A 13168-nucleotide genomic window follows, 5' to 3' on the forward strand; every position below is an offset into this window, starting at 1 on the left:
GGGTTGTTTCTGGGTCTTCCCTTCTCTGCATGCATTTTCCACAGCATCTCCTCATTAAGAAATGCTGCCTTGGAAAGGGATAATGCCATCCTGCTAGCACTTAAGGGAAGAAGTGATCCAAGTCTTTCCAGGAATTAAGCAAGCTGGGAGACACCTTCATTTTGGCCTTTAAAAAGAATCAATTGAAAATTAATTTTGTTCCCAGAAGGGGACATTTGGGGGAACAATCTGCAGAGTGAACCGGCTGGGTCTGCCTAAGAAATCCAGTTACAGTTCTCACATCAGAAAAGTCATCAGGATTGCCCATGGCTGAGGGGAGGAATGGAACTGCCACTGTGCCTTCTACTGCCTGTGAGGAGTTTTGAATGCCAATCTCCAGCTGCTCCACACAACCCCATGAAGCCTCATGAATGGGGCAGCACAGGTAAGCTGGAGCTCCAAGGGAATGACCACAGTTCCATAGCTCTGAGCTCTCCTTGGAGGGACACTGAAGACAGAATCACTCCTGAAATCCAGCTGGACTCATGCTGCTGACCACAACCTCTGAGCCCAGCATTCCAGCCAGTTCTCAGGCTCCCTCACTGTACACTTACCTATACTGCACCTGACCAGTCTGTCTGTGAGGACACTGTGAGAAGCTCTGCTGAACACCTTACTAAAGCAGAGGTAACAAAGACTGCTCTCCCTTCACCACCAAGCCTGTCACTTCAAGGTAAAAGGCTGTCAGTATAGTTCAGCATGAATTCCTCTCCACAAATCCATGCTGACTATTCCTGACCATATTCTTATCCCTCATTTGCATGGAAATAGTTTCCAGGAGGATTTTCTCTACCACTTTCCCAGGGACCAAGGTGAGGCTGGCTGGCTTCATTTCCCCAGATCAACATTTTGATATCCCATCATCAGGAATATCCCCCAGCAACCCCAACCCTCCAAAGACAATCAAGAGTGGCCTTGCAGTGACATCAGCCTTGCAGGTGCAGCCCATCAGTTCCCATGGGACTAGAAATAAAGAAGATCCCTTCCCTTAAACCTGCAAATAAGCTAATTCAAGACACACCTTTCCACAAATGCATTTCAAAGAATGCAATGGAAATACTGTTTGCTGCATCTTTAAAAGACTCTCTTGCTGCATCCACACCTACAGGTTATAAACCAAGCCATTCTGTATCCACTTTCACTGCAAAAGGAACAAGCAAGAAGAGCTTTGTTCCTGTTCTTGGAATATAAGTGCATTAAAAAATCCCAAAGTGTCAGGCATATTGCCCTGTCACTTCTGTGAATGTATTTTCACAAGGACACATCCTCATCTCTGTATTTACTGCTAATGCAAAGCAAAATCCAAAGGAAAGGATTCCCCAGTATAACTATAAAGTTATTTTTAAAAGGCAAGTTGCACAATGTGTGCACATTTTAGTGTCTTTTCATAGACAAGAAAGTAACTGACTGAACACCTCCTCCTCTTTTGAAATGTGTTTCTAGAGTAATTGGAACGGAAGGCTTTGCTACCACGGCCTGCAACCGAAACAGAAAGACAACAGTGGCAGAAAATAAACACAAAAACCAATGACCAGCAGAAAGCCCAGAGAGGGAGCCCCCATCTGCAGTGCTGATACTTTACTTTTGTCCCCTCCTCCTGGGAAGATGGAGCGCAGCCTGGCTTTCTTGTTCTTCTCCTCGGGGGCCATGGGGAGCGGTTTGGAGCTGTGGTTTAACGCTGAAGAATCGCGATTGTTGCTGTTCATTCTCAACGGTGGAGCTGGAGGTTTCTCTTCAATATCCAGACTATCTGACATCTTCAGCAGCCCTCACAGCCTCCTGCAAAGCACAACACAAAACATGCTGTCAAGGGAGGATGCCAAGGCTGGTGGCTTGGGCAGGTAAAGCTTTCTAGTGGCATGAGAAAATCTCTCTGTTAGAAGGCTGCTCGAATAAGGTTGCTGCTGGTTGCTGTAAATAAACTGAGTGGCTAATTCCTAAAAAATCAAAGTATTACCATTAAAATACAGATTTTTCTTTATCTCTGTTATACATTTTTGCAGTTTTTACGTACAACTATTTCCCTGTAGTTGTTTGCAATCCAAATTTTCCTCTAAAAAAGACTTCCAAAGTAAAAGTTAAATGACTTACTGAAACTACCTGGCATCGTAGTTGATCATTTTTTATTATGTAAGAAACAAGGTCCTCGTTGAGGGGATATGGGTAGCCAACAACACTTCATAAAATTAACTGTTTTAAGACCCAAAAATAGAGTATAATTTCAGACAGTTCAGAACTGATGTGGGCAATACTTTTTAAACATTATGATTCTATAGGCACCTTGTCTTCCATCCCCTAAAATCAATGTAGCTCCTTTTACAGAAGGCACATGCACATCACTGTGAATGTGTTCTGGATCTCTTGTCATGCTGAGGAGGTAACACAAGCTATTGCCCTCATCAGCTACTCTCTTAAATTTAAAGGGAAGCAACTTGTTTTTCAGCTATGGAAGATGGAGGGTTTTTTCCACAACTATCAACCAAACATGGTGACTGTCACAGAGAGAGGTCCTGAAGCTCCAGCTGCTCTTCCTTTGGTCAGGAGGTAAAGCTGTCATAGTTGAGAGTTTTTGGGGCTCCAGTGTTGGTCTTGGGTTGTTTTTTTGTTTTTATTAGAACGGAGATTAACATTTTCAACAACCACATTTATTTTGATATAACTGTAATTTTTCCAGATTTATGTGTGGTACATTAATAGGAAATAATGAAATTCACATCGCTTTAACTGATGTTAGCTTACAAGTAAAAGCTAAATGATCAACTGGAACATTTAGAGATGTTCACTTCAGACTGTTTTTCATGACATGGGCATTTTAGCCTTTGTTACCATTTTTAAATTACCACATATAAAATAATGACTTTTTAAAATTACTTGACTTACATTTTTAATTTCATCCAAATTAAATCCCAAAAAGTCCGGTTTGAGATTCAAAGTACCAGGCCATTGAAAAGAACAAATGAAATATACCATCACACCTCTAGTCTGCATCTGTTCCCAAATATCTACATCTCCATGGGATCCCACGGACCCATCCCAAGGTCACACAGCTCAAAACTCTAGGAACAGCTGGGTCCCAGTCCTCTCCCCAGTACAGACAGCATGGAGCAGTGATCCTGAAGACCTTGATTCACAAACACACACCTGAAGCTGCTACTAACCCCAGCTGCTCACCTCCATCAGGGGAGCAGTTTGAATGAGCACCTTCCCAGCTGCCTTCAACTGGTTTGTGTTAAATTAGTGACCTGACCTTCTGCAGCATATTACAGAAATTTCAAACAATAGTTCTGCTGGTAGATCAATGGGTGTTCACCATCCAAAGAGGATGTCTATCATAGGCTCACCCTGTGCCAGACCTCCCCTTACCATGGGCTGCTCACCTCCACCCGTAACTGCAGCTAACACTGAACCACAGGCAGCCACTGACCAGGTGCTGCTCTCTGGAGCTTTGCCTTCAGGCCTAAAAGCTTGGGAAACATCACACACTTGTAACTAATGGAGTAATGTACTGGAGGCAGCTGTCAGAGAGAAATGTGTCTGCCATTTGAACCACACCATCTGGGAAAGAAAAGTGATCCTTCAAAAAAAACATGGTCCCCAGCATGTGTCTGGTTCCCAAGAGAAGGCCCTGCTCACACAGTCCCACTGTTCAGGTAAAGATGTGCTCTGGTGATGGAGGAACACAGCTCACCCTCCTTCAGAAGCACATACACAGGCAGTAAAGTGCTATGTATCACCCAGAAACAGCTGTAACTGTGCCCAGACCAGAGCCTGTGCCAGTGTAGTTTTCAAGTACAGACTAGCCTACTTACCTAGAGAACTAAATGCTTTTGTAGATTGAGGTCAAACAGTTAATATTACTAATCTTTGTGATTTCCATCCTGAAATGCAGAAGGTTTTCTAGTAAGGAATGTGTGTGGGGGCGGGGGGGGGGGGGAAGCCAGTAATGAAAACCACTGCATGGTACAGGGAGATCCACACGTGCTGTTTGTTATCCTGCTGAAGGGAAGGTCCAGGATGCCCAGCTTTCTGTGCAGAGTTCCTGGCTTATGAAGCCCAGCAGAGACATCTGGACACAGCTCCCTGTATCTCCAACAATTCTCAAAGGCCAGGAGCTTATGCAAGCAATGCTTTTATTTTCTCTTTAAGCCACCTACAAATAGTTTTCGAGTGCCAAATATATCTTCCCTCCCAGGATGATCAGTGTGAGGGTGACCACAGGAGCACCAAAGGCATATTTTCAGCTTGTTATCAAAAGCAAGGTAGTGCTGAGAAGTCCATTATAGGCCACAGTTTCGGTTGTCCCTCAGAATGGGACAACTGTACCTGTCACTGCATCTATTTGTAAACAATGCCAGTCTGCTGAAATAAGTCCTCCCATGAGATTTCATCCCACAAAGAATACTATTAACAGTTTCTGGCCCAATTTGCCTATGATGTAATTATTTCCAAGATTTTGAAAGGAACACTATATTTTGTTCAGAGCTGTTTCAGGCTCAGTTTCAAGAACTGTACAAAGCTCTTTTATTCACTTCTAAACCAGGGGAAAAAAAAAGCAGGGGAAGATAGACTGGAAGGTTTAACGGCTGATACTGACTTTCTAAAGCTGGTCTAAATCAAGACTAAAGCAAACCACAAAGCAATACTCACCAAAATACTTAAGATTTATGGTTTTCCTGATCAGAGGAATCTATCTGCTCTTCCATTAATTCTAATTTTGAGATTTCTCATGTACCACTGCATCATTACAAAAGAACACTCACTATCATGTAAGACTTCATATTTTAAGTGTTTTGTACTGATTTACTCCAACCCAAACTTAGAGAAAACCTGTAATGAATGGAGGAGCAATAAGATCTATTCAGCTGGGAAAACTCTCAGATTTACATTGCAGAGAAATGCCAACTACAGATAGCTCAAGTTATACTCTATTCTGGGGCCAGGTTTTCCTGTCATTTTAACAAGTCCTTGGTCCTGCTAGTCTACTTCTGACTAACTCCATCAAAACACACTTTCTGTCTATTGCAAAGTACTATGGCGTATCCATTTATTCAGTCCATCAAATTCTGGTGTTACTTCTCTTTTTTTCTTCAGGCCTTTTTTTAATTGCTTGGGAGTTTTGGGGTGTGGAGTTTTTTTGGTGGGGTTGTGCTGGTTTGTAAGCTGAAACAACCCAGCCACCAGAGCACTTGACCATACCCACCAGGGCCATGAGAGCCACACAGGCTGTCAGCAGGGACAGCTTCTGGAGAGCACAGCTGGTGCTCACACCAAGAGAATGGAGTGCACAATCGACAGATTTTCCTCATGTCAGTCCTCAAGGACCCCATTAGTGCAACCAAGGCAGTGCTGGTAACCCTTTTCAAAGGAATTTGTAAGATAGTCACACACGTGCAACAAAGAGGACAGGTGACCAACAACTACCTACTTCCAGAGAAAAATCCTGTCACTGCCCATCAGCTTTAAGGAAGCATTTAAAGAGACAGAGTGTTGTACCAAATACAACAGTGCATTTGAGTGTGTTAGCTAGAGTTTCCCAGCCAAATGGCAAAAGCTAAAATTAAGTTCTCAGCCAGGTCAGTTGCTTCTGCATAACTATTACAGGGTTATAGAAGATGACCAAACATCCATTTCCTTCTTCCTCACCTCTTCTAATCACCAGTTTTGTTAAGTGAGAAGACAAACATTGACTTTAAATATATGGCATTCAGCTTCTCTATGACTCAATTCCCCCTTTGCAAAAGCCTGTCTCATAATACTTCTGCATCTAGTCCTTGACAAGCTAGGGAGAAGAGGAAGTAAGACATCTGAAGCACTCAAATGTCTTCAACACATAATATACACACAAAAGATTTGTTCAATTGAGTTCAAGTTCAGAGCAGAATCTCATGCTGGGCCTTGATCTCAGTAAGCTCCTCACCCCTGTGTATCTGGGGAACACTGTGGATAGATCTTGAACAGCTTTCTTATGTTAGCCCTGCTATTTCAAAGTCTGCATCCTTCAAACAGGACTGGTTCCAATTAAAACTCACAAATAGTATCCTGTTTGCAGAGACACTGGTGCTCCTTTCCAAAGCCTCAGAGATACTACTGCAGCTTGTGATGCAGCAAAACTGTCTCCAAGATCACTTGACTGGAAGGAACCATGCCAATTTTCAGGCAGCAGCTTTGCAAATGTAACCTGAAGATCCAAGGCTCACTCTTTATTTATAAATATACTTCCTGCAAAAAGATATTTATTACTTAGTTGCATGGGCCAAATTTTGCTCCCAGTGACACTTATCCATTTCCAAAAATCAATGGTGATGTAACTGAGAAGGATTCTCTCTAAATATTGAGTACTGAGACACTCTGTTCAGGTATTAACAGAGTATTTCCCAGCCCAGTTCAGGCCTGTATCTGCTCTCCTACATCTGCATGTTTACTTGCAGTTTTCTTACAGCTCCTTTAAAGAGCAGACAGTGAGTTGGACAGAACAGAGTCAGTCATGATTTCATTATTTTTGTGGAAGATGTTTACTGTCTTCTCTGTAAAATTCAGATAAGTTAAAACACAATACTGAAGCCTTTTTGATAAAAAATGGCCATGTTCAGCATCAGCTGAAGCAGAGACAATCCTGTCTGGGTACTCAGGGTCTGTAACCCCCCCAGGGCAGTTTGTGCTCAGCTGCTCCCACCCCTGGGTGCCTGCAGACCGTGCAGGTGTGTGGGGCTGGCTCTGCAGGCAGGGCACACACAGCCAGGGTGCCCTCTGAAGTGAACACATCTTTTGTAGGACCTCCCCCACGTGCAGGTGGTGCAAAACAACCACTGCATCCCTTCTTTACACAACCCCGAAGAAAAGGCTGCATTCACACAAGCTACAGAAGGAATTATAACCCTAGAAACAACAAGAACGCTTCCCTTTCATACAACTGTCTCAAAGCACAATACAAACATTTGCCAATTAAACTTCCCCATTCCCCTCACAGTCAGGTAAACATGCTCTGAGCTGAACAAATTATTCAAACTGAGTAATTTCTTTGATGAATGTACTCTCTGTTCCTGTTTGCAAACACCCTGTAAGCAGCTTATGATTCCCTCCAATATATTCATTTATTCAGATGTTATCCTCTGTACTTGCTACAAGCAACTTTTGGCCTCTGAACTAGCCGTTCATAAGAAGCTCTCTGTGTGGAGGGCACATTTTGAATTCAGGGTGTATCCCAGTAAAACTACCTTGGTCCCAAGTACTTGAAATGGAAACATCCATTCTGAGATGGAATAAACAAACTTCTGTTAGGAATTGCAGCATTAGGAGTTTTACATAGTGACTTACTAATATTGGTTTAAAATTCCCTCTTGACAGTGTACTTGTAGCAATAATGAATAAAGAATGTCAATGAATACAGAAAGTATATTCATGCAGTAGCTGTGAATTTAATGCTTTTAACTAAACATTTCTTCAAATTTAAATTATAATATCCTTTGTCTGGACCTTGGATCACCCAGTTTAATTGCTAAGAGCTGGGAATTAAACAGTGAAGCTTGTCACAACTGATGGAAATAACCTGAAAATATACTTTCCCCCTTGCTCAATTAGCATTCGACAGCATTCTCAGTTCATGGCCTTCAAGGATCCATCTCCCCTCTTCAAACACAGAACCTACCTGACTACATTTCTTTCCACAGCTCTTCAACTCTTTCTCTGCATACTGCCAATGCAACCACAGGCAACACTTTACAAAATACATCTGGCTTTCATCTCTGGTCCCCCTCAGCACACCCACTTTAAGTGTCTCTTCCCCTGCTGAAGCTGCTGCTCTGCAGACTCCCAGCACCCCGGACCTGCTCCCACTTCTCACACAGCTTCACTCTTCCAAGTGCAACCAGTATTGGGCTTGCTCAGCTTTTCTCACTTTCCCCTTCTGTGGCTGTTCAGGCCATGGCCCCAGAAAAGCAAAACAGAATTACTTTTGCAGAGTAAAGGCAGCAATGTTCAAAGTTAGGTGTGTATTTAAGGGCTATGCTTAACCAGTGCCTAATGTGAGATAACATGAACAAGGGTGCTGAGGCTTCAGCATAGCTGCAGGACACTATGAAAGGAAAACTGGAGAGAGTTCCTCTCCACCCTGCTGGAGAACATTCCTAGCCCAAAATATTTTCTTTGTGGGTGTTTTTTGATCACATCAAAACAAAAGCAATCCATTCAAATTGTGCTCCTGCTGGAATCCTGGCCACTTACTGAACTGATTGAGCTCTGGGATGGTTACATGACCTGGGAGGGGAAGAAGTGTGTTACAGAGGGTGAGCAACAGGGAAACAGCTTTCCCCATTAGAGCTTGTCCAGGCATTGAGTAATGGCACATCACCATAGCACAGCAAGGACAGGAAGTGCATTCCTACAGGTTACAGAAGTGAGCACCTCGCAGCATTGTAAACTGGTGATTATTTTGATAGAAAAAGTGACTTTACTTCATATGACAAAGGCTATGGACATACCCTGATGATGCAGAAAAGCCAGGTGGATCACAAGGATGATCTGCCACCCAGAGGGAGCAAGGGGAGAGCTTCCACTCTCCTGAATGCCTTGGGAAGAGCCACCAACACCTCCACCCGTCATAGCCAAACCCAGACAGCTACATGGGTATTTTTGTCATGTGTTTTTGAATCATGGTTTGAAACAAAAAGGTTGTGGTCTAAGTTACTGAATCTGGAGACATGCCAAGACTGACAGAGCAATGGGCACTCCACAAGGAACTAAAGGAGAAAGCAGTGAAGGATACCACAGACCAGTTTTTTTCTAATGTAGTAGGGAACATTTCTCTGGGATAGATAAGAAACTATGAAAAAGTACCTAGAAAAGGTATTTATATGCAAGAAAAAAAAAAACAAAACAAAAGCACTCCCTGTTTTGCTTTTTATTTACACAGCTGAAGGGCTCCACAAAGCTGGAAAAAATGTCTCAAAATCGACTGTGCCTCTTAAATATCCCACATTCCACAGGACTGCATCCTTTGCCCTTGTCTACACATGAAAGAGACTGTGTGAAATGAAATGTGGATTTAAACCATTGCAGATAGACTGAAATAATTCTCCATATGGACATCATTATTCCTAGTTCAGAGCTTAGGCCTCAGGTTCACTTTTGCTCTCCAAGACTCAAATGTAAACAAAGAAAAGCTACTTAACAGAGACACCAACATCACAACTACCTCAATAAAAATCTCATTAACTTAATTCAGATTAAAAACAACCAAGACAAACAGTCTGAGTTCTGATTTGAATCAGCAACTCAGAGCTAATCTTGAAGCACTGTCCAAGATCAGATATGAGATGCCAGCCCTTACTGTAAGCTACAGACAATTCAAACGGACCAGTCTGATTCCAACCCACCTGATGGGCATCAATCCCTCACCACAGGAAGGCTCTGTAATAAATTGCTGGATCTTTGGCAGGTTCAAGCTGAACACTTGTGGCTCACTTAGCTGATCAGTCAAAGCCCCAAAGTGGTCCAGGAAACCCAAATTTGGGCCTGCTCCTGGAAGCAGTTGAGAGTGCATCAGCACCTTGAATTATTCACCTGCCAGGGTTAGAACAATACTCATATTAATATGGTGGGAAGCAGACTCTCATTACATTCAAAGATCCCAACTGTTGCAACTCAGCACAAAAGTTTTACCCCCTCTCTCATCTTCTCTGATAAAGGCATGCTGAAGGTGAATCCACATTAGCCTAGCAAGGAGCAGGCAACCCCACCTATATGTGAGAAATGCCCAGAAAAAATCATGCTGTGATATTGCAATAATTTGTTTTTACACATCCTTTGTGTCCCTTTCTGCAGAAGATACAAAGCTCCATTACATTGATGCATCTGGAACCACATAAGGGCCATGTCATCACTTCATGCTGTCAGGAATATTCTGCTTTCTTCTGTCAACACAGCTTCAGGATGTGCAGGTTGAACTGTTAGTTCTCCTGCTGGCCTTTGACAGCTTGTGAGTCTCTCTACCACGTTCTCCTAGCTCCTCTCTGCTCTTCCCCACCTCCTCTGCCTCCCTGGTGTGGATCCATTTGGGTGCAGGGCTTGTCTCCAAGTTCCATGCACAGGACCACGCAGTGGGCTCTGTCTACACTCTCAGCAGAGCAACACTCACCCACCAACCTCACAGAATCATCTTAAAATGGACCCAGAGCATCCCAAGACAGACACCTCATGTTTTATTCACACAGCCTGTCCTGCTACAGCACAGGAAAGGCTCATAGCACTACAAACCACCAGCACAGGAGCTTGAATTTGGCCACTCTCAAGCAGAGTTTTGATCCACAGCTACATCCATGCTAAAACACAGCAGTCAGGGCAAAGCAATCAGAGCTTGGCAGATGTAAGCTTGCTCCCATCACTAGTCTCTCTCTTATCTTATAAAGGGTATCAAAGGAAGCTTCTTTTTGCTTGGACTTCCATAATCAAAATTAGATATATAAAAAAGTATTTTAGTTCATATTTTTGGGCAGCCTAAACTCCTACTGAACTCCAGCTGGTGCACTAAGGCTGCTTTTAATAAACCACTAGTCATCTTGCCTATTATGTTCTTCATTTTGTTTACATTAACAAAAAAAAAAAAAAACACAACAACAACAACAAAAAAAAAAAACCCCAAGAAAAAACCCCAAAAGTTTGGAAGAAGAAGGAAGGGTAAAAAAATAAAGGACCAGTTTCCCTGGTTTCTCTGCAGGTGTTGCTGCTTTCTCTGCTTTTCCACAGTTTATTCTGTGCTTGACACACTTGCAGAAGGTGTGCCATGATAAACACAACCCTCTGAACCCCAGCCTAGCACCACTCCAGCCACACTCACAGTACTCAGCAGGGACAGAGCCACAGCCCTTTTCCCTGCAATGGCCCCCACAGGCGGGGCAGGAGCTGCTTTTGCCTCAGGAGGTGTGCAGCTCTCCGGGAAGGAACAAGAGAGAAGGAGCCTGTCCTGACTACACCTACCTGCTGATGAACCACTGGCCCATGCCTCAGCAGACACATGCAGGCCAAGCCAACAATTACACAGAACTCTGGAAGAGACAAGGAAGCAGCAATTGAATGCAATAATTGAAACTTATAGACAGTTGCCATTTCTAGCACCTTCTAGTTACCTTTTAGCTCATTTTGCCTTTGCAAACATTAACTGAGAAACTTGCTGTAGTAAAGAACACTAAACCCATGCACCAGAGGATGAATCTGACATGTAAAAGACTGAACTCAAGGCCACCCCAGAACTGCTATGCAGAGTTGGGAGACAAATCACACTGCAAGAAGCAAAAATAACGAACAGGGAATCCTCTGGATATAGCTACTGGGGCTGGATGACAACCACTAATAAGGAGAGCTACAGGATGGACTTGAAACCTCCAAATCCCACAAGCAGAGACAGAGACCAACACCACACAAGAAGATTTGCTGTACCAAACATCTCAAGGCATTATGGTATGTTTGGAAGGACACAGCTCCTGCCTCCAAGGAAGGAAAAGGCAAAGCCCAGGCTGCCACATGCCTTTCATGTGGGAGGTGAATATGGTCCAGATCTTGCATCAACTCTTTAGGGCACTAGGGCAGGAAGGCATCATATCCCAATTTACTTCCTCAGGGACAATGTTTTGCCTTTTATTCTTTGCCAGGCCTTTTATTTACAGCTGACTAACTTCATATATCTAATATTCACCTGCTACGTTAGTGATCTTATTGTGCATAATGGCCTATCTACCTTGGGGGTATCATGGATCTGGAGCAGGCAGAGGGGAAATGGAGCAGTCACTGCATGCACTCACTCGTTTCTAGTTGCCAGCAAGACCTTGCCTCAGAGCAGCAGGATAGGAAGATTAGGAGAACAAATATAAAAATGCTATTCTTAAATAGGTCAGGGAAGAAGTGACACCTATATGCAGAAAGCAAAACAAGATTCACACACAAAATCTCTTGTTTTCTCAGCTATCACAATGGTATGGCATTTTTAAACTGCTTAAACAGGGATTCAGCATTTAACGCTTCATTGCTCAAAAAAATCATCTTCTGCTTCAGAGTAGTGGAGCAGTGGAGATTCCTTCCTGCCTCACTTCACATCACAACAAGGAAACAGTTCACTGTCCTCTCATGACCCAAATGAAAAAATAAAGGTGTCTGGGGATCTAGCCACAGTTCCCCTGCACTTGTCCATAGCCTCCTGCAGAGAGTCTGCAACCACCAAGGCAAGGACTTGGAGTGGGACAAAAAGCCCCCAGAGGTGGTGACATCCAGGACACCTCAGCCTCAGTCCCTGTATGGGAGAATCCAGTAGGGACTACTCTGGTTTTGGAAACCACACATGCTACAAATCCCAGTTAGAGCAACCAGCAGGGATTCACACTTCTGGGATTCACTCCTGTATCCTGCAAATTTCTGCCAGGACAAACCACTGACCTTCTCTGTACACCCACAGAGGCCTTGTCTACAGAACGTGGGAGCACTTTTCCAAGTCACTGGTGCAAAAGAACCCAAAGTTTTTTAAATAAGCAGACAAGAGCCAAGACATTTCCATTCCCAACACATCAGGATACTCTCAAGATCTCTGTCCAAGATGTGTAGAGCCATCTGCAACAGCTCCTGTAAAAGGGAACTGCCTCCATTGCTCAGGAAGTGCTTCTAAAGCAGTCTTAGATCCTACTGCAAATCTGTAGAGAAGTACCAACTCCCAGAGCAGCAGCTGACACTAATGCAATCTTGTATCAGGTCAAAGGTGGCCAAAATAAGAAACCATCAAAATGCACAGAAACAAGTAAACAATAAAAGAGCAAGGGAAGAGGAAAGAGAACAACAATAGGACCCAAAATAGATTCCTTGTGCCACACACATCAGATCTATGGCATAAAAGCTTTGCAAAGAAACTTGTTCTTAAAACAGTGCATCAACACTTACTCTGCTGCTGGCTGAAGTCTACTACTGTCTGACACCTCTACTTACTATTTACAACTTCAGGCTTTAAAGAAAACTGAAGTACATTAATTGAGGCTTTTATGAGGCACAGAATGACAGCTGCATTGTTACATGTTATAGAAGAAGAAAAGCAGGCTGAGAAATGGGGAGGACATCAGAGAAGCAGCACCCAAGGAGAGAAGTTGCCCAAGAAAAC

General features: G+C 43.3%; 1 protein-coding gene across 3 annotated transcripts in view; it reads right to left on the reverse strand.

Moving 5' to 3' along the window:
- Positions 1-13168, reverse strand: part of PAK3 (p21 (RAC1) activated kinase 3) — a 127093-nt gene that overhangs the window by 35411 nt on the left and 78514 nt on the right. For all 3 annotated transcript variants that reach the window (XM_058814418.1, XM_058814419.1, XM_058814420.1), the window contains exon 2: positions 1622-1818. In XM_058814418.1, the coding sequence (XP_058670401.1) occupies positions 1622-1796 (175 nt within the window). In that variant the 5' untranslated portion in view covers positions 1797-1818. The remainder of the gene's footprint in view (positions 1-1621; positions 1819-13168) is intronic.

This window comes from Ammospiza caudacuta, chromosome 14 (genome assembly GCF_027887145.1).
Source record: "Ammospiza caudacuta isolate bAmmCau1 chromosome 14, bAmmCau1.pri, whole genome shotgun sequence".
In the NCBI taxonomy this organism is placed as follows: domain Eukaryota; kingdom Metazoa; phylum Chordata; class Aves; order Passeriformes; family Passerellidae; genus Ammospiza; species Ammospiza caudacuta.